General features: G+C 39.7%; 1 protein-coding gene across 2 annotated transcripts in view; it reads right to left on the reverse strand.

The window, feature by feature from the left end:
* ESR2 (estrogen receptor 2) overlaps positions 1–21,861 on the reverse strand; it is a 67,170-nt gene that overhangs the window by 32,333 nt on the left and 12,976 nt on the right. For both annotated transcript variants that reach the window (XM_024348749.3, XM_024348748.3), the window contains exons 3-5: positions 20,279–20,451; positions 9,095–9,211; positions 752–1,051 (exon numbers count right to left, since the gene is read on the reverse strand). In XM_024348749.3, the coding sequence (XP_024204517.1) occupies positions 752–1,051; positions 9,095–9,211; positions 20,279–20,451 (590 nt within the window). The remainder of the gene's footprint in view (positions 1–751; positions 1,052–9,094; positions 9,212–20,278; positions 20,452–21,861) is intronic.

The following is a 21,861-nucleotide window of genomic DNA, read 5'->3' on the forward strand; positions in this document are numbered from 1 at the left end:
GGGCCCATTGATGATTCGTGTAACTTCAACCACTGATTTACTCTGTTTGTCCATACATATTCATTTATGTACATAATATTGATTCTCTACTGGAACAATAATTTACAAAATTCTATTTAGCATCTGACAAACCTTTCACTTTCAAACTAGTCATACTGTACTCTACCCCACCCTACCCAACCATGCCCCTCCTTTCAAGGTGAGGAATCCACAGCCAAGAAATGGGTCAATGTGGAGTCTATCATTTTAACCACGTTCCAGGTTCCAGGACTCTAGGATTCTTGCCCAAATGACCCCAAGCCCAATTCCAGAGCCTGGGTAGGTTCCCTGGGTCCATCCTCCCAGACCACCTCTAGGCATGAGAGGTGGCCAACAGGTGAGTGTCTGTAGCAGATGTGGACACACAGGATAGGGTTTGTGCAAGGTGGTATGGGATGCATCTAGCCATGGGAAAAGAAGGCAGTCAAGAATAGAAATGGCTGGGCCACGCACAACTCTTTCTGCACTACCATGTTGGGTACAGAACTCAGAAGAGTCTCAGAATTCTAAATCAGAACACGGCCTTGTTGAAGGTAGGTATGCCAAGACAGAAGGAAGGAACATATTGCACTTAAAAGTTACAAATCCAGCTGAGGACCTGTTAAATATCTAGGCACAGCTCATGGACCTCTACTTTGTACTCTTGCCCCTTAGATATTAGCGGCCGGCCTTTCTACAAGTACATGGAAAACTGATAGCCAGAAAGCCCTACCGGGAATCTTCTTGGCCCAGCTGATCATGTGTACCAACTCCTTGTCGGCCAACTTGGTCAGGGACATCATCATGGAGGCCTCGGTGAAGGGCGCACTGGGGCGGCTGATCAGCACATGGGGCGGCTCAGCCTCCAGGAGGGTGAGCACTAGCTGCTCGGGGCTCAGGGCGTCCAGCAGCAGCTCCCGCACTCGGGGCGCGTGGCCGCCACTTCTCTTGGCCTTGCCGGCACAGTGCAGCTGCTCGTCGGCACTTCTCTGTCTCCGCACAAGGCGGTACCCACATCTCTCTCTCCGGGAGCCTGAAGAGGAAAGCAGAGTCATTCGAATTGCCAGGGTAAAACCGCAGTCAAGCAAAAGCAGCTTGACCTTTATTTTCTGGAGCCTGTGGGGCACGTACCAAAGATTACTATGGTCGTGACCATACTAGCAAAACCAACGACATAACTTTTCAGAAACTTTTTAGGTCTCCATTTCCAGGTCATCTATAGATACTAACACCGTTTCTCTATAAAGAGTGCTCATAAACCTGTTTCCAAACCATGAAATTAGGAATTTTCTTCAGGTAGAAAAATGGGGATATTTCCAAAGGTATCAAATAATATACTTTTATTATAACACATTCTTAAAATGTTTATATGCATGTGTGCATATGTATATATTTCCTTATACTTACACAAAACAAGTATATTTCAAATAACAAATTAAGTGAAAAAATCTGGAAAATATAGAAGAGAATAAATTTTGGCATAAACTCTTTCAGTCTTTTTAATGCTTTTATTTTTCCATGTTTTTTTTGTTTTTTTTTTTTTGTTTTTTTTTTTTGTTTTTGAGACGGAGACTTGGTCTGTCGCCTAGGCTGGAGTGCAGTGGTGTGATCTCGGCTCACTGCAAGCTCCGCCTACCGGGTTCACGCCATTCTCCTGCCTCAGCCTCCCGAGTAGCTGGGACTACGGGTGCCTGCCACCATATTTTTCCATGTTTTATACACAAAAATATTTATTTATTTTTGAGACGGAGTCTCACTCTGTCACCCAGGCTGCAGTTCAGTGGCACATTCTTGGCTCACTGCAACTTCAGCCTCCCGGGTTCAAGCCATTCTCCTGCCTTAGCCTCCCGAGTAGCTGGGATTACAGGCGCCCGCCACCATGCCTGGCTAATTTTTATATTTTTAGTAGGGATGTGATTTCACCATGTTGGCCAGGCTGGTCTCAAATTCCTGATTCTCAAGTGATCTGCCCATCTGGGCCTCCCAAAGTGCTGGGATTACAGGCGTGAGCCACTGCACCCGACCTTTATACACAAAATTAGATTGTAGTATCTACACTATTTTAATTGTATTTTTGAGACAAAGTCCTGCTCTGTTGCCCAAGCTGGAGTGTAATGATGCAATCATAGCTCACTGCAGCCTTCATCTCCTGGACTCAAGCAATCCTCCTGCCTCAGCCTCCTGAGTAGCTGGGACTACAGGAATATGCCACCATGCCCAGCTAACTTTTAAATTTTTTTGTAGAACTAGGGTCTTACTATGTTACCCAGTCCTCAATAGTTTGACTGTTTTCTCAGAACCCATTGGGCATTAAAAATCATTTTTAATGTTTGCTAATCTAACTAAACCATCTCGCTTTACTTTGTATGTTTTAATTACTAGCAAAGTTGATTTATATGCTTGTTCTTTGGATTTACTTTTTTTTTTTTTTTAAGAGACAAGGTCTCTGTCACCCAGGCTGAAGTATGGTGGTACGGTCATGATCACAGCTCACTGCAGCCTCAACCTCCCAGGCTCAAGAGATCCTCCCACCTCAGCCTCCTGGGTAGCTGGGACTACAAGTGCGCACCACCACATCTGACTAATTTTTGTATTTTTTGTAAAGACAGGGCCTCACCATGTTGCCCAGGCTGGTCTCGAATTCCTGGGCTCAAGTGATCCTCCTGCCTTGGCCTCTGAAAGTGCTGGGATTACAGGCATAAGCCACCACACCCGGCCCAATAATTAAGTTTTAGTGATATAGAAACAAGGTAGAACCAAAATAACAAACAATAACATGCAAAATCAGAGAGGAATGATTTTGGTTAGAATTTCTAAGATTCTTTTTTGGGAAGATAGAAGCTTAAATTCTCAAATTAATCAAGAACACGTTACAAAACATAAACGTCATTAAAGGAATTGAAACATGGCCAAACATGGTGGCTCACACTTGTAATCCCAGCACTTTAGGAGGCCAAGGGTGGTTTCGGCGGGTGGGGCGGGAGGGGACGGATCACTTGAGGCCAGGAGTTCAAGACCAACCTGGGCAACACGGTGAAACCCCATCTCTACTAATAATACAAAAATTAGCTGGGCATGGTGGCAAATGCCTGTAATCCTAGCTGTTTAGGAAGGTGAGGCAGGAGAATCACTTGAACCTGGGAGGCGGAGGCTGCAGTGAGCCAAGATCACACCACTGCACTCCAGCCTGGGCGACACAGCGAGACTCTGTCTCAAAAGATAAAAGGGAATTGAAACAGAATGTATGACTTTTAAACCAGCAAAAGAAGAAAAAGAAAACATAAAAATGTGATCAACTCCTAAAAGGGAATAAGTAGAAAATACATAATAAAATTTTTTAAATCACAAAATAAGATGATAGAAATGAACCCAAATATCAGTTATCACAATAAACAAAAAATACCAAATTGACCATTTAAGAGTGACTCTGAAATTATACATATTTTTAAATCTAGACATAGATTAGGTGTAAGAGATATACCTAACATATAGAAAAACAAAGTAGACAGAAAAATATATAACAGGCAAAATTAACCAAATAAATTGACATTACTCTATTGATACCAGACAAATAAACTTTAAGGCAAAAATTATTATTATAGATAAGGAGACTCATCGCTAGAATATTTTAAAAAGATAAATAATTCTAAACTCATATACTTCAAAACAACAAAGGCCAGGTGCGCTGGCTCACGCCTGTAATCCCAGCAATTTGGTAGGCCAAGGTGGGCGGATCACCTGAGGTCAGGAGTTTGAGACCAGCCTGGCCAAAATGGAGAAACCCCATCTCTACTACAAATACAAAAATTACCCAGGCATGGTGGTGCATTCCTGTAGTCCCAGCTACTCAAGAGGCTGAGGCAGGAGAGTCGCACAAACCCAGGAGGCACAGTGAACCGAGACTGTGCCATGCACTCCAGCCTGGGTGACAGAGCAAGACTTGGGTTGAAAAAATAAATAAATAAATAAATAAATAGACAAACAATAAAACACAGCCTCCAAACACAATACAAAAAGTAACTGAAAGAAAAAGAGAAACTGACAGATGCAGTATTATAATGGGCTATTTAAACCTCTCTCTCAACAGCTGAAAGAGCAAAAAGTCAGAATGCAGAATATTTGAACCACATAATTAACAAGCTTGATCTACAAAGGCCATGGATATTTTGCAAAAATTATCACATACTAGGCAATGAAGAAAATCTTAAAATAGGTATTATTCAGATCATATTCTCTGACGATAAGAAAAATGGAAGTCAACAACAAAAATATAACTTCCAAATCCCTATACATTTGAGCACCAACACCTTTATAAGTTTTCATTGGTTAAAGACAAAAATGTAAAATGGAAATTAAGAAAGACATGTTGTAAGTAAGGATGTCATTAGCATGGTTATAACTTTTATATGAATTTCCCTTAAAAAAAGAAACCCTAAAAGTTGAAATCTGCAAAATGCTTGGTTTTATACACCCATCATTACGTTTATTCACTAAATCAATTGTTTACATTTTTAAAAATAAATCTTAGTTAGAAAAGGTGAGCAAATTTAAATTATTGGCTCCCAGGAAAATTTGTCAGAATTTCCTCTTAACATTGACTAGTTATAGTAGAAGAAAGGGCTCTATTTATTCAGAAAATTTGAACCAAATTTACTGCTAAAAGAATTAAAGGCCTAAAATACAATTCATTTTATTAGTAATCAAGCAGAATGCTAAGGTCAATTATACACCCAGGATAAAATGGAGCAAAATGTATGTTTTTCTTAATTTTTAAAATATACTTTAGGTTCTGGGATACATGTGCAGAACATGCAGGTTTGTTACATAGGTATGCACATGCCATGGTGGTTTGCTGCAAAATGTATAGTTTTAAAAAGCACCTTTCTGCTAGGCAAGGTGGCTCATGCCTGTAATCCCCCAGCACTTTGAGAGGCTGAGGCAAGGGGATCACTTGAGCCCAGGAGTTCAAGACTAGCCTGGGCAACATAGTGAAATCCTGTCTCTACAAAAAATACAAAAATTAGCCAGGCGTGGTGGTGCACACACCTGTAGTCCCAGCTACTCGGGAGGCTGAGGTGGGAGAATCAATTGAGCCCGAGGAGGTAAAAGTTGCAGTAAGCCAAGATTGCACCACTGCACTCCAGCCTGGGCTGCAGCAGAGTGATACCCTGTCTCAAAAAAAAAAAAAAAAAAAGCACCTTTCTGATCATACATTTCTCTTTTGTAGAGTATAGAGTATATAAGGATAAGGAATTTACAAAACAGATTTATATACCCTTTACATACCCAAAGTGAGAGATTTTGAATTCATACGTTCAAATTTACTTGACAAATTTTCACTGACAAAGTCTAACATTCTAGGTCCTGTAGTGAATTCTGGGGGTTCTAGACTCAATAAATAAAGCCCTTGACAAGGAGCTCATTTTTCTATCAAGGATGTTTCTAGTGTTGTGGCTTTGACACTGTAACCTAGGCAGCTGCCTCTGAGTGAGCTTAATGAGCAGCTCCACCAGATCGAGTGCTCCATATTAGGCAGTGGTAAATAGCCCCAGCCAAAGATGATGATGATCGTAGTGATAAATGACACTAAATGGCAGCTAATGTCTACTGGAAGCTTCTATGCACCAGGCATTGCATATTGCACATATCCTGACAGCTACCCTACAGTACAGGAACTATTACTGTCTCCAATGTACAGAAGAGGAACCAAACATAAGCTCAAATAACTTGTCCAAGATGGCACAGCTAGATAATAGCAGAAGCAGGATCTAAACCCAAGCAGTAGCCTAAATCCAGAGCTGGTGCTTTTAACCACTATTTTATACTACCTACCTATCAAATCCCTTTCACAGAAGAGTATACAGCAGGTATATAAAGATATGGCACCCAAAATATGTTGAGCTATTGTCCCAATATGGGGATATAGGCCAAATACATGGCTATTCAGATGGATTTCCTGGCTCCTTACATTTCAGTATATCCTTATAATGAAGTTTCATCCATAAAGTTAGTCTAGGTGGGTGTTGTCCTACCATTATATGACCACATCCATACTTCAGTAGAAAAGACAAGATCAGAAATTCAGAAGAAAAGGGTGATAACAGACTACATGGTTTCAAAATAAAAGAAGCAGGATGGTGCAGGAGGATCCAACAAGCAGGTAGAATCTCTAGTCCTCCAAACCTGATAGAAGGAAAAGCATGCATAGAGGGTTTTGGGGAAGGCAGATAAGAAGAGTGATGGGAAAGGAGAGAGACAGAGTTAAGAAAGTTCATCTCTAATGATCTTTCTCTATGGTCAGTGAAGGGCAAAATATCCCATTGTATATGTGCAACAACCCATCTCATTTCTTCCATAATCTCCAAAGAGAATACAGTCTTTTCTTAGACTTTCTGGCTAAATACAACAACCTTTCTCTCATTCCCTTTTCTATGAAAGCTTCTTTATCTATCCCTCTGTACTCTGTCTCATGAAACAGTGTTGTATCAAAGCTCATATGAGCTTTTCAGGGAAGGAGAGAGAATGGAAGGAAAACTAAAATTGAGTGTCAGATATTGTGCTAAGTCTTCATATATGTTTTCATACTTATTGTTCACAAAACCAAGTGAAGCAGATATCTCCGTTCAGAGACATGAAAGCCAAGGGCCAAAGAGGTGATTCAGTAGTTTGAGCACAGTTACAGTCAGCAAGAAGTGATGAAACGAAAATGAAACATAGACTCTATGGGATCCAACCTCCATGCTCTTCCCTGCATACACTGCCTTGAGCCATGAGGGCAATAGCTGTGCAACGGATCCTAGTATAATAAAAGCATTCTTAAGACTAACTTGGAAATCATTTTTTAAACACACACACCTACTCACTTTAAAATAGTTTAACTTAAAACTTAAAACATTTATTTGCAATCTTTTGTCAGAGTGCCAAGGCTTTCTCTTTAAGCATCTGGGCCAATTAGACAAAGTCACTTTTCTGCATAAACATACACATGAGATATTATCTCTGGATTTTCAGTTTCAGCCTCTTTAAAACAAAAACAGAGCAAGAAGCTAGATACTTCTAAGGAATTCTGAATTCAGGATCTCCCAAGGTTTATGGGTTTCCCCCAGTCTCACCCATACCTATCTCAATAGCTATTAGTCCTTTAAGATTTTATTCAAAACTTACAACTAAACTTCCTCCTCTCCCCGCCCCCAGACAGAGCCTCACTCTGTCACCAGGCTGGAGTGTAGTGGCGTGATCTCGGCTCACTGCAAGCTCCACCTCCCAGGTTCAAACTATTCTCCTTCCTCAGCCTCCCAAGTAGCTGGGACTACAGGCACATGCCACCACGCCCGGCTAATTTTTGTATTTTTAGTGGAGACAAGGTTTCACCCTGTTGACCAGGATGGTCTTGATCTCTTGAGCTCATGATTTGCATGCCTTGGCTTCCCAAAGTGCTGGGATTACAGGCGTGAGCCACCGCACCCAGCCTTAACTAAACTTTCACAGAAAAAAACCAAACTTGTCTTTTCCTATCCATAATACGTTTGAGTAAATTTTAATTAAATTTTATAATGTAACAATTACAGTGAGTAGAAACAGGTTTGAAAAGAAGCCCACCAGTTTCTGACAAGGATAATGTGAAGCGGTGGGAATGGAAATGTTTAGGTGTTTGAGAGAATAACCAATAATACATGCTGTGAGGCTATGGGCACTGACAGGTTGTTCTACAGAGGAAATGAAGATCATCAGTGACTCTAGGAAGCCACAGAAGCGTGATCAGATGAAGAGAACTTCTGCTGTAACTGAACTATAATAGCTGAGGGTTCTAATCTGTTACATAAACAGAGAAAAGAAAAGGGCAGAGAATGCTCACGAGGCAAAGCTACTAAGAAATTGTCAGGGAGGGCTGGGTACGGTGGCTCACACCTGTAATCCCAGCACTCTGGGAGGCCAAGGCGGGCAGATCACGAGGTCAGGAGATCAAGACCATCCTAACACGATGAAACCCCATCTCTACTAAAAATACAAAAAAAAAAAAAATTAGCCAGGTGTGGTGGCAGGTGCCTGTAGTCCCAGCTACTTGGGAGGCTGAGGCAGGAGAGTGATGTGAACCCAGGAGGCAGAGCTTGTAGTGGGCTGAGAATGGGCCACTGCGCTCCAGTCTGGGTGACAGAGCGAGACTCCATCTCAAAAAAAAAAAAAAAAAAAAGAAATTGTCAGAGAGTAAAGTGATAGATTTTTGTTTTAAATTTTCAAATAATTACACAGAGAAATTACAACTAACCACGGGTAAAATACTGGCTAGCAGAAGAATAAGTACAGGCAGAACTGCTCTGAGTACATATAAGCAAGCGAGTACAGACAAGTGAACCAAAATCTAGCCAGGTGGAGAGAGCTGGGTGTTGGCATCTTTGTCAGTTATATACCAAAGTGCTCACTTTTCTTTGTGCATAAAATATATGTGAATGTATGTGAGTGTACAAAATACATGTGAACATATGTGAATATGTTAAATACACATATGTATACACCTATGACTGTCATAGAACAAAATCTATGCTGTATGTACTTTTCATAGTTCCATTATGTTTCTGACTCCTACATATTTTTCTACTTCTAGAAAGCTAGACGAGGGGTAGGTGTGAGCCTCCCCATGGCTACCCCAGTAACCCACAAGATATTCTACTTTTTTGTCACGAGTTTTAACCATGGACATTTACCACGACTTCATCCTTAGAACTGGACTTTTCAAGATCACAGACAGATGGCCACCCAGCCCTGTTTGAGGATTCCAGTGGCTAGAAGTCCCCTAACCCATCTGGTGGCCTATTCTGTGGTTAGACCACTTGAAATCTAGAAAGCTCTTCTCTACCTGGGGCCAAAATCTGCCTCCCATAATCTGTTCCCATTCACCCCAGCTCTGTCCTCTGCAGTTACTGTGGATAAGTCAATGCCCCCTCCAATGTGACAACACGCAAATACTTAATTACTATGTCCCAAATCTTCTCTCTTCCCGGCTACCTGTCCCCAGTTCCTCAGAGGACAGGGCTTTTAGCAAGGCCCATATTCAATAAGAAGGGAAGCAAGCACTCACCACACTTCACCATTCCCACTTCGTAACACTTCCGAAGTCGGCAGGCCTGGCAGCTCTTGCGCCGGTTTTTATCGATTGTACACTGATTTGTAGCTGGACAAATATAATCATTATGTCCTATAGCAGAGTGGGAGGGAAAAAAAGATTATTGCTATGATCTCTTAGTTAAATCTCTTCCTGGTCAACAACACTGATAACACTTTCCAGCTGAGAGATAGGGGACATCTTCTTAATGACCAGTACAGGTACAAAGCCAAAGTCAAGCTACATTGTCACCTTGTTAATGAGTAAAGGAGACCTAGGAACATTTCAATATCCTGGTTTTTGACTAATATGTTATTCTCTGCATATTCTTAGAATTCTCATAAGAGAGATATAAAAATATATCCTTTGGATGTGGAAAATAAGACTAACATTAAATTGATTTGCTCCAAGTCACAGAACTCAAGAGTTGTAAATCAAGTCATCAAATTCAACTTCTTATATTCTTTTACATATATCCCTCTTTCGGGTTTAATACAATATTTTTATGGGAATTCATAGTCAAATAAAATAACAAAAGGAACAAATAAAGAAATTAGCAATCTAAATAATGACAGAAAGTACTGCTATTGACAAGAGTTGTGGTGGATTACCGTTCTCAATTCTTCATTCTCTCCCTCAGCCTTGCGACCCTGCAGTGTACTAGAGTGCGCAGAGAGCAAACACTTCCCTACCAGTTGATGTTGGGCTTGACCACAGGACTTTTTATAGCCAATGATATATCAATAGATGTGCTGCTCCAACAGTTTGGCTTGGCCTCTTGAGCTCCTGTGAGGTAGCCACTGGTCCAAGAAGAACGTGGGGACATGTGGAACAGACCTGACCTCCCACAAAAGCCCAGAACCAAGTTTATGAAGTAGAGCTACTCTAAACAACTCAAAGACACAGAAGTACAGAAAATAAGGCCCATTGTAGTAAAATCCTGAGTTTGAACTTGTTAGTTATATAGCAATCTCTAAGACAATGGTACTTTTAATTCTCTTATGCAAGGAAGAGCTAAGAATATTTATATTTCAAAAATTATTTCAGATGCAGTACGAAGAACCAATCAGAGGCAGCAAAACTGATGAGGCCAGGAGACCAGATGACAGCCTGCTGTAGTTGTGCAAATGAGAGATGTCTGGATGGGGTGTTGGTAGGGAGGATGAGGACAGCTACATGGGTTTGAGAAAGGGTTAAGAAATAGAAATTATAATAAAATAGATGAAAAGCAAAAGTGAAAGTGAATAGGGCATTTTAGTGCCTTTCTAATAAACAATATGGCCTGAACATCTTACATTAAGCCTATAATGAACCAGAATTTCAGTGGGGAGAATAAATGAATCTCAATGATAAATGAAATGAACAAGTCATAAAAGAAAAAAGTCGCAAAATATATGTAGAAGACATGAACACGTAAAGTTCAAAAACAGAGAAAATCAACCTGCATTGTTTAGGGATGCACGTGTAGGTGGTAAAACCATACACAGCAAGGAAGGCAGAAAGGAGGACTGTCCCACCTCTGCAGGGAGGGAAGTAGGTGTGGCAGGAGGGACCACCCAAAGGGATTCTGGGCTGCCATTATATTCTATTTCATTGTTTGAGTGCTGGTTACACAGGGATTTGCTCTATAATCATTCTTTAAACTGGACATGTTACATGCAGAATTCTACACATTAGCAAACAATGAAAAGGTAATTTTTTTTTTTTTTTTTGGAGACAGAACCTTCCTCTGTTGCCTAGGTTAGAGCGCAGTGGCACGATCTCGACTCACTGCAACCTCTGCCCCCCGGGTTCAAGTGATACTCCTGCCTCAGCCTCCCAAATAGCTGGGATTCAGGCACCCACCACCAAGCCCAGCTAATTTTTGTATTTTTAGTAGAGACGGGGTTTGGCCGTGTTGGCCAGTCTGGTCTCGAATTCCTGACCTCAGGTGATCCGCCCGCCTTGGTCTCCCAAAGTGCTGGGATTACAGGCGTGAGCCACCACAGCTGGCCAGAAGAGGTAATTAAAAAGCTAATTGTAACTCCAATATTGAAACAGTCTTCACAGTCTCTTAGATCTACATGAATCTCTCATGTTGCAAAGAGATATCTGCACTTCCATGTTTGTTGCAGCATTGTTCATTATAATGTAAGCAAAGAAGATGTATATGAAGTACAACGATGTTTTTCAAGCTTTCTAAGGCTCCTTTTCTTCTATTACACTTATATTATTAACTATACTTCATATATTTGATTTCAAACAATAACATCTCTAGTATGGCCCAATTTTATTAAAATACTTTGATTTATCATCTTTTTTTTTTTCCGAGACAGGGTCTCCCTCTGTTGCCCAGGCTGGAGTTGCAGTGGTGTGATCTCAACTCACTGCAACCTCCACCTCCTGAGCTTAAGCAATCCTCCCATCTCAGCCTCCCATGTAGCTGGGACTCCCACTTTCCCCACTCCCACTACCCTTCCTAGCCTCTGGCAACCAACCTGCTACTTTATCCCCACGAGTTCAATTGTTTTCTTTCTTTTTCTTTTTTGGAGACGGAGTCTCTCTCTGTCACCCAGGCTGGAGTTCAGTGGCATGATCTCGACTCACTGCAACCTCCACCTCCCAGGTTCAAGCAATTCTCCTGCCTCAGCCTCCCGAGTAGCTGGGACTACAGGCGCATGCCGCCACACCCAGCTAATTTTTTCTATTTTAGTAGAGACAGGGTTTCACCGTGTTGCCCAAGCTGGTCTCGAACTCCTGAGCTCAGGCAATCTGCCTGCCTCGACCTCCCAAAGTGCTAGGATTACAGGCATGAGGCACTGCAATTGTTTTTATTTTTAGCTCCCACAAATAAGTGAGAACATGGGAGGTTTGTCTTTGTGTGTCTGGTTATTTCACTTAACATGACCTCCAGTTGCATCTGTGTTGTTGCAAGTGACAGGATCTCATTCATTTTATGGCCGAATAGTGGTGTATATGTTCCACATTTTCTTTATCTATATTCACCTGTGGATGGACACTTAGGTTGCTTCCAAATCTTGGCTATTGTGAACAGCACTGCAACAAACATGGGACTGCAGACATCTCTTCGATATACTGATTTCCTTTCTTTTGGGTGCATACCCAGCAGTGGGATTGCTGGATCATATGGTAGCTCTATTTTTAGTTTTTTGAGGAAACTTCAAACTGTTCTCCACAGTAGTTGTACTAATTTACAATCTGACCAACAGTATACCAGGGTTCCCTTTTCTCTACATCCTCACTAGCATTTGTTATTGCCCATCTTTTGGATATAAGCTACTTTGGGGTAAGATGGTATCTCATTGTAGTTTTGATTTGCATTTCTCTGATAATTAATGATGTTGAACTCCTTTTCATATACCCATTTGCCATTTGTACATCTTCTTTTGAGAAATGTTTACTCAGCTCTTTTGCCCATTTTTAAATTGGATTATTAAGTTTTTTTCTAGAGTTGTTTGAGCTCCTTCTATATTCTGATGGTTAATCCCTTGTCAGATGTTTGCAGATATTTTCTCCCATTCTGTGTGTTGTCTCTTCACTTCATTGATTGTTCCTTTGCCATGCAAGCAGTTTTTTTTAACTTGATGTGATTCCATTTGTCCACTTTTACTTTGGTTGCCTGTGCTTGTGTGGTATTATTACTCAAGAAATATTTGCCCCACCCAATGTCCTGGAGAGTTTCCCCGTGTTTTCTTTTAGTAGTTTCATAGTTTGAGGCCTTAGATTTAAGTCACTGATCCATCTGGACTTGATTTTTGTATATGGTGAGAGATAGGGATCTAGTTTTATTCTTCTGTACATGGATATCCAGTTTTCCCAGCACCATTTATTGAAGAGACTATTTTCAAAAATGAGTTAACTGTAGATGTATGGATTTGTTTCTGGGTTCTCTATTCTGTTCCATTGATCCCTATGTCTGTTTTAGGCTAGTGCCACGTTTTGGTTGCTATAGCTCTGTGGTATAATTTATAGTCAGGTAATATGATTCTTCCACAGTTTTGATATTTTTGCTCAGAATAGCTTTGGTTATTCTGGATCTTTTGTGGTTCCATACAAATTTTAGGGTTGTTTTTTCTATTTCTGTGAAAATATCATTGGTATTTTGATAAAATTGCATTGAATCTGCAGATTGCTTTGGGTAGTATGGACATATTAATTCCTCCATTCCATGAACATGGAATATCTTTCCATTTTTTTGTGTCCTCTTCAATTTCTTTCACCAGTGTTTTATAGTTTTCATTGTAGAGAACTTTCACTTATTTGGTTAATTCCCAGGTATTTTATTTGTAGCTACTGTAAATGAGATCACTTTAGATTTTTTTTTCAGATTGTTTGCTGTTGGCATATAGAAATGCTACTGATCCTGCAACTTTACTGAATTTATTAAATCTAATAGTTTTTTGGTGGAATTTTTCAATTTTTCCAAATATAAGATCATCAGCAAACTAGGATAATTAGACTTCTTCCTTTCCAATTTAGATGCCCTTTATTTCTCTTTTCTGATTGCTCTAGCTAGGACTTCCAGTACTATGTTGAATAACAGTGGTGAAAGTGGGCATCCTCGTCGTGTTCCATATAGAGGAAAGGCTTTCAGTTTTTCTCCATTAAGTGTGATACTAGCTGTGGGTCTGTTATATGTCTGTTATTGGGTTGAGGTATATTCTGTCTATACCCAGTTTTTTTAGGGTTTTTATCATGAAGGGATGTTGAATTTTATCAAATGCCTTTTCAGCATCAATTGAAATTATATGGTTTTCCACCTTCATTCTGTCGATATGGTGCATCAAATTAATTTGCATATGTTGAACCATCCTTGCATCCCTGGGATAAATTCCACCTGGTTATGATGAATAATCTTTTTAACGTGTTGTTGCATTTGGTTTGTATTTTATTGAGGATTTTTACATCAATATTCATTGGGGATATTGGTCTGTCATATTCTTTTGATGTTTCTTTGGTTCAGGTATCACGGTAATACTGGTCTCATGGAATGATTTTGAAACTATTCCCTCCTCCTTCTCTATTTTTCAGAATTGTTTGAATAGGATTGGCATTAGTTCTTCTTTAAATGTTTGGTAAAATTCTGGATGAAGCCATCAGTCCTGGCTTTTCTTTGCTGAGAGACTTTTTTTTTTTTTTTTTTTGAGACCTGATCACACTCCATCACCCAGGCTAGAATGCAGTGGTGCAATCTTGTCTTACCACAGCCTTGACTTCCCGGTCCCAAGCTATCCTCCCACCTCAGCCTCCTGAAGAGCTGGGACTACAGATGCATACCACCACACCTGGCTAATTTGTAATTTTTTTTTTTTGTAGAGATAGGGATCTCTGTGTGTTGTCCAGGCTAATCTTGAACTCCTGGGTTAAGGTGATCCTCCTGCCTTGGCTTCCCAAAGTGCTGGGATTATAGGTATGAGCCATTGTGCCCAGCTTGCTGGGAGACTTTTTATAACAGCTTCAATCTTGTTACTTGTTACTGGTATGTTCAGGTTTCGGATTTCTTCATAGTTCAATCTTAACAGTATGTATGTGGTCTAGGAATTTATCCATTTCTTCTAGGTTTTCCAAATTATTATCATATAGTTGCTTATAATAGCCTATAATGATCCTTTAGATTTCTGCGGTATCAGTTGTAACATCTCCTTTTTCATCTGATTTTATTCGACTCTTCTTTTTTTTAAAAAAAGTTAGTCTGGCTAAAGATTTGTCAGGTTTGTTTATTTTCTCAAAAAAACCTTCATATTTTGTCAATCTTTTGTGTTGTTTTCTTGGTTTCAATTTCATTTATTTCTGCTTTGATCTTTTTATGAATATTTCTTTTCTTCTATTAATTTTGGGTTTGGCTTGCTCTTGCTTTTCTAGTTCTTTAAGATACATCATTAGGTTGTTTACTTCAAGATTTTCTACTTTTTAGATGTAGGCACTTAAGCTATAAACTTTCCTCTTAGTACTGCTTTCACTGTATCCTATAGGTTTTGGTATGTTGTTTCCATTACCATTTGTTTCAAGAAATTTTTAATTTCCTTCTTAATTTCTTCATTGACACACTGGTTGTTCAGGAGCATATGGTTTAATTTCCATGTTTGTATAGTTTCCAAAATTCTTTATTGATTTCTAGTTTTATTCCATTGTGGTCAAAGAAGGTGCTTGATTTGATTCCAGTTTTTTTTGAATGTTTTAACACTTGTCTTGTGGCCTAATATATGGTATATCCTTCAGAATGATCCATGTGCTGAGGAAAAGAATGTGTATGTTGCAGTCACTGGATGAAATATTCTGTAAATATCTATTAGGTCCATTTGGTCTTTAGTGCAGATTAAGTCTGACATTTCTTTGTTGATTTTGTGTCTGGATGATCTGTTCGATGCTGAAAGTGGGGTGTTAAAGTGTCCAGCTATTACCATATCAGTCTGTCTCTCTCTTTAGCTCTAATAATATTTGCTTTATATATCTGTGTGCTCCAGACATATTTATAATTGTTATATTCTCTTGCTGAATTGACATCTTTATTATTAGTGACCTTTTTTGTCTCTTTTTATAGTTTTTGTCTTGAACTCTATTTGGTCTGGTCTAAGTATAGCCACTCCTGCTCTTTTTTGGTTTCCATTTGCATGAAATATTTTTCCATCCCTTTATTTTCAATCTACATGTGTCTGAGGTGGGCTGATCTCCTGAGGTCAGGAGTTCGAGACCAGCCTGGCCAATATGGTGAAACCCCATCTCTACTAAAAATACAAAAATTAGCCAGGCGTGGTGGTGGGTGTCTGTAATCCCAGCTACTTGGGAGGCTGAGGCAGGAGAATCCCTTGAACCTGGGAGTCGGAGGTTTCAGTGAGCCGAGATTGCACCATTACACTCCAGCCTGGATGACAGAGTGAGACTCTGTCTCAAAAAAAAAGAAAAAAAAAGTTGTAGTTATTGTTTTTCATTGGTTCTTCCTTTAGACTTTCTACTCAAAATATGAGGTTACAAACCACAATTAGCAGTGTTATATTATTCTGTGGTTTTCTATGTACTTACTATTACCAGTAGTGAAAATAGGTAAATTTTATTGTATGCATATTATATCTCAAACTCAACTTTTAAAAATTTACTCCCATATTTTAAATCAATGAAAAATGAATGGATTTATTCAGTAAAATGATGTGGAGAAAATTAACGAGAGATAAATACATTTGGTTATTTCATTCAGTATGCCAAAATAAATTTCTTTTGAATTAAATAATAAAATGTAAAAACAAACTATTAAATAACAAAATATGCGCAAAAGTTTATATAATGCCTGGGTATGAAAGGACTTTTTTTAGGCTTAAAAACTATACACAAAACTATCAAAGTTGGTAATAGTTGACTATTTAAAGATTAACTATTTCTGCATATCAAAATCAGAGTCAAGTGGAAAAAATATTTGTCATACATGTAATAATAGGTTAATATATAAAGCACACAATAAATTTATCAAGCAAATGTCAGAACCCAATATAAAAATGGGCAAAATCTCTGAATAAAGAAGATAAAAGAGAAAATACAAATGGCAGATAGATTTATGAGAAAACATTTACCTCACTAATAAAGAGAAGCAAAATGAAACCAAAAGATACTATACATCACCTATCAATGTAGCAAGGTTTTTTTCTTTTTGATAAGAGTCAATGCTACCAAGAGGTTGGAAAAAGCGACACTCACACTGCTGGTAAAAGAGCAAGTCTGTACAACCTTCTTAAGACTTGAACACTTGAAAACATCTGTCAAGAACTTTAAACATTAATACACTCTGACCCCACAGACTTGTTCTAAAAATATATCCAGAGAAACTTATTTTTTTCAAAACTTCATGAACAAATAAAGTAACCATAGCATTAAAACAATGAAAATAATTGATAGGGTCTTCAATAATAAACAGTTAAATAAATTAAATCTGATCATAAGATAGAATATTACACAGTTGTGCAGTTGTGAAAAGGGTCTCTGGAAATTTAACAACAGAAATGCTTATACGACAATATTAAGTGAAAAATGATACAGAACTCTGTGTATAAGCCCAATTAATTTTGAAACATCATATTCAAGGAATTGATAAGTGCCACTAGTGAACAAAATGGACAAAAATCCTTGCCCTCATGGAATCTATAATCTATTGTCTTGTTCACCACTGCATCCGTAGAGCCTGGTACAATGCTCAATAAATATTTGTTAAATGAACACCAATAGGAAAGAGAACAAAAAGTAAAGGATAAGCTCGAAAAATAAGCCATGCTGTCATCTGGACCAGATGAAGTGATGAGGTCCTTCTCCCTATGTCCTCCTTCCTCTGTGCTCCATAACCCAGTAGAGAAACAACAGCACTTATCACTCTGACGGCAACTCATTGTGTGAAGAAGCCAACAAAGTATCAATGGAAAAGCAAGCACAACACAGCTTCCAGTGCATTTGTACAGTGAAGGGGACAGGTACATGACTAAGATATGGTCAATTAGCTTATAAATCAAGTTAGCAAGACAAGTTTAAAATTATAAAAAACATAAGAATGGGCCAGGTGCAGTGGCTCACACCTGTAATCCCAACACTTTGGGAGGCCGAGGCGGGCGGATCACGAGGTCAGGAGATCGAGACCATCCTGGCTAACATGCTGAAACCCTGTCTCTACTAAAAATACAAAAAATTAGCAGGGTGTGGTGGCCAGCTCCTGTAATCCCAGCTACTTGGGAGTCTGAGGCAGGAGAATGGTGTGAATCTGGGAGGCAGAGCTTGCAGTGAGCCCAGATTGTGCCACTGCACTCCAGCCTGGGTGACAGAATGAGACTCCATCTCCAAAAAAAAAAAAAAAAAAAAAAAGTTACATGCAAGGAATTTCTCAATACTGTACCATCCTGGCCTATTTGAGACAATTTTAAAAATGAGTGGCCACTTTCAGTTACTGTAATGCACTTATATCAAAGACAGGAAGCATGCAAAGAAAGGATCATTTAGGCACTACAACTGTAACAGCTTTAACTCTTTCCTCTTTGCACATTTAGAATTTGACATTCCTGTCTGATGCGGCAGGAAGGAAGAAACAACACAGAGAAGCAAAGGAAATTTACTTTCAATTGTTATTAGCTGTAGTCTCAGGGGTCAAAGATGTTTCAAGCAGACCAATGTTTCCCCAAAAGCAAAAAAAAAAAAGAAGGATCTCTTTTTAAAAGATATGATTAGTAGCAATAGGTCCAAACGTTCTTAAGGGGTAAAATCCTAGAAACTCAGCAAGATACAAAATAGTCATCGTATCAAGAATTCAGTTCAGAATTTCAGAAAATCTATATTGTTCTTATCATATAGCCAGGAAATGGACTTGGCCTTATAATCTACTGTTAAGGTTGTCACAAATAAAATATTTGAGCACTGAATATGTTTTCATATAATCAACCTTATTTCATCTTTAGAAAATCCCTATGAGTATCTCCATTTCACAGAGGAGGAAATGGGCTAGGAGGTGAAGTCGCAGAGCTAGTAATTATAAAATCCAGGACAAAGAGGCTGCCATTCATACAGGGTGAATTTCAGGGGACAGGTAGGAAGGTGACTACCAACATTTCACTCCTCACCATATCCTGGATTCTATCAGTATTTCTCTGCTTGAGGTAAAACATCCTCTTAGAGTTATCAATGGGTGAGTTAATTTAGTAAATTGCTATTTGCCATTTACACACTATGAATTCCCTCAACGTTGCTTTTCTTAACTGGCAAAGAACAAAGCATTGGGGCTTTGATAGAAAAAGGAAGGGAGCTTTCAGATGGAAACATAGGGTGTTGCCTGGGAGGGAGCAGTTGAGGGACAGGTTATGGGGCAAATAGAGAAAACAAGAGTAAGCAAGAAAGTGACTTCAGCAAATCAGGGCTGGCACGGGAGAAGGAGTGTAGCAAAGACACATGCAGGGAGATGAGCTGACCAGCCTTGAAATCAGGGGTGCACAACTTGAAGTTTATAAACCAAAAAATAAAATTCTAAGGCCCCTCAACCATCTGAATGGGTCCCTCCTCTTGGCCAAGGGCATTACAAAGTTAACCTGAAAAATAAGTTTAGGCCATGATGGAACAAGGGAGACAGACATGGTTCATTTTACCCTCCCTCCCCTTTTGGAATCACTGATAGAACAGACCCTTTAAGACCCCTAAGAAACATTTACAATCTATTCTCTCTGAAGCCTGCTACCTGGAGGCTTCATCTGCATGATAAAACCTTGGTCTCCACAATCCCTTATTGTAACCCAATCATTGCTTCCTATTGATAATAATTCTTTCAATCAATTGCCAATCAGAAAATCTTTGAACTGCCTGTGACTTGGAAGCCCCTGCTTTCAGTTGTCCTGCCTTTTCAGGCTGAATCAATGTACATCTTACATGCATTGATTAATGCCTTATGTCTCCCTAAAATGTATAAGACCAAGTTGTGGCCTGACCACCTTGGGCACATGTTCTCAGATCTCCTGAGGGCTATGTCACAGGCCATTTGTCACTCATATTTGGCTCAGAATAAATCTCTTCAAATATTTTACAGAGTTTGATTCTTTTCATCAACAAGTTGATTAAAAAAAAAAAAAATCCAGAAGGCGTTTAGAGAAAGTTAGGGAAATAATCTAAACACAGCCCAGAAAACAAGGGGATTGTGAACTGAGACCCTCCTAGCCTAGGGGAAGAAATGTGTCTAGATCAATTCTCAAAGTCCACCGTAGCTGAATTCCTGACTTCTGACAATTTCCATAAAATGTGTTTATTCTTTCTTCCTCAGGAGCCAGCCCACCATCATGACTGTTAAGCATGCTATATATTACATTTAAGTAAAAGAAAGAAACAATCTTTGCAACTCCTTGTGAGCACATTTTTTCCAAGAGACATCTTTACAAGGTTGTAACTCGATGTCTTCTATCCAACACCCATGTGGGTGAAGGAGGGGTAAGACCCATTCGAGTTGGCTGTATAATCTTGGGGTTCTGGGGTAGAAATCTGCAATTCCACCCCACCACCCAACCCACTTCCAAACACACATGATCCTCTGAACTGCTCATCAAATACTTTGTGTGCCAAACAGGCCAGTAGTGACATTTCTGCCAAGTCATCTCTGCAAAATTGTTTGAAAGCAAAAGTAGGAAACTAAAGAAGCAGTTAACAATTCTCTCGTACCTTGAATGCTTCTTTTAAAAAAGGCCTTACATCCTTCACACGACCAGACTCCATAGTGATATCCCGATGCGTAATCGCTGCAGACAGCGCAGAAGTGAGCGTCCCTCTTTGAACCTGGACCAGTAACAGGGCTGGCGCAATGGTTCCCACTAACCTTCCTTTTCAGTGTCTCTCTAGGGAGCAAAGAAAATATCCATTGAACAGAGCATAAAAGGGAAAGGAAGGGCTTTCTAGGAAAAAAAAAAATAGCATGAACATTGCCTAATTTAATCTCTTTTTCCTCCAGGGTTCCTGGTAAATATATTCCCGGAAATCTGATACAGCAAAGCTTTTGATACTGATATCATATCTACAAAGAGCCACGCTGTGGGGAATGACTAATGTTTGAAAGTGGGTAGGTGAGTTTATGCCCATCCACGTGATGCTGATGAGCATTTGTCACTGCCGAAGACCAGTCATAGCCATGGGGTGGGGGCTACATCTCTAAGTGTAATGAAAGGAGTGGCCAGATCAAATCTTACCCACAGGTCTGAACCACGGGCAGGATATGCATTGGTCTTCTGTAGTTACTAGACTTCACGAATGCTGCATGGATGGGTGTGAAGGCATTCAACCACTTCCAAACATCAGTCATTCCCAACAGCATTGCTAAGCAGCCCTTCAGACGTTTGAAGATCCCATTTAAATGGAGAACAAACACCTCACACTCTGCAATTTCAGATAAAGGTCTAGATTTAAAATAACTTTCAGGTTGGGCGCAATGGTTCATGCCTGTAATCCTAGCACATTGGGGAGCCAAGGTGGGCGTATCACCTGAGGCCAGAAGTTCGAGACCAGCTTGGCCAACAAGGTGAAACCCTATCTCTACTAAAAATACAAAAATTAGCCAGACATGGTGGTGCACACCTGTAATCCCAGCTACTTTGGAGATGAAGCAGGAGATTGCTTGAACCCGGGAGGCAGAGGTTGCAGTGAGCCAAGACTGCACCACTGCACTCCAGCCTGGGCAACAGAGTGAGGCTCCATCTCAAAAAAATAAAATAAAAATAACTTTAAGAGGAATAACAAATGGACTTTAAGTTACCTTGAGATGAATGTGAGACAAGAAAAAGGGGGAAGAGAAGAGAAAGGGAGAGAGAAAAAAGAAGAGAGAACAAGCAAGTGCCTGGCCTGGAAAGGCTTGGAAGGAAGCAGAGGCTCAATGCTGGACCACAGGCAAGAGGTTCATAAAGGAATGAAAAGTCTAAAAAGGGATCCCCAGGCAGCCTCCAAACCACATCTGGCTAGTTCCTGATGTTGCCAGGCATGGTTCTTTTGGAAAGGGAATGGTAAAGGTATTATTGATTTATAAATGAAGGTAATTAGAGGTTCATAAAGGAACAAAGAGTATAACAAGGGATCCCCAGGCAGCCTCCAAACCACATCTGGCTAGTTCCTGATGTTGCCAGGCATGGTTCTTTTGGAAAGGGAATGGTAAAGGTATTATTGATTTATAAATGAAGGTAATTATATCATGGATTAATTTGCCCAAAAATTAGCAGAACTTTGATTATAATTCATGCTCAGAAACAAAATATGTCTTT

The sequence above is a fragment of the Pan troglodytes genome, chromosome 15 (assembly GCF_028858775.2).
Source record: "Pan troglodytes isolate AG18354 chromosome 15, NHGRI_mPanTro3-v2.0_pri, whole genome shotgun sequence".
Classification (NCBI taxonomy): Eukaryota; Metazoa; Chordata; class Mammalia; order Primates; family Hominidae; genus Pan; species Pan troglodytes.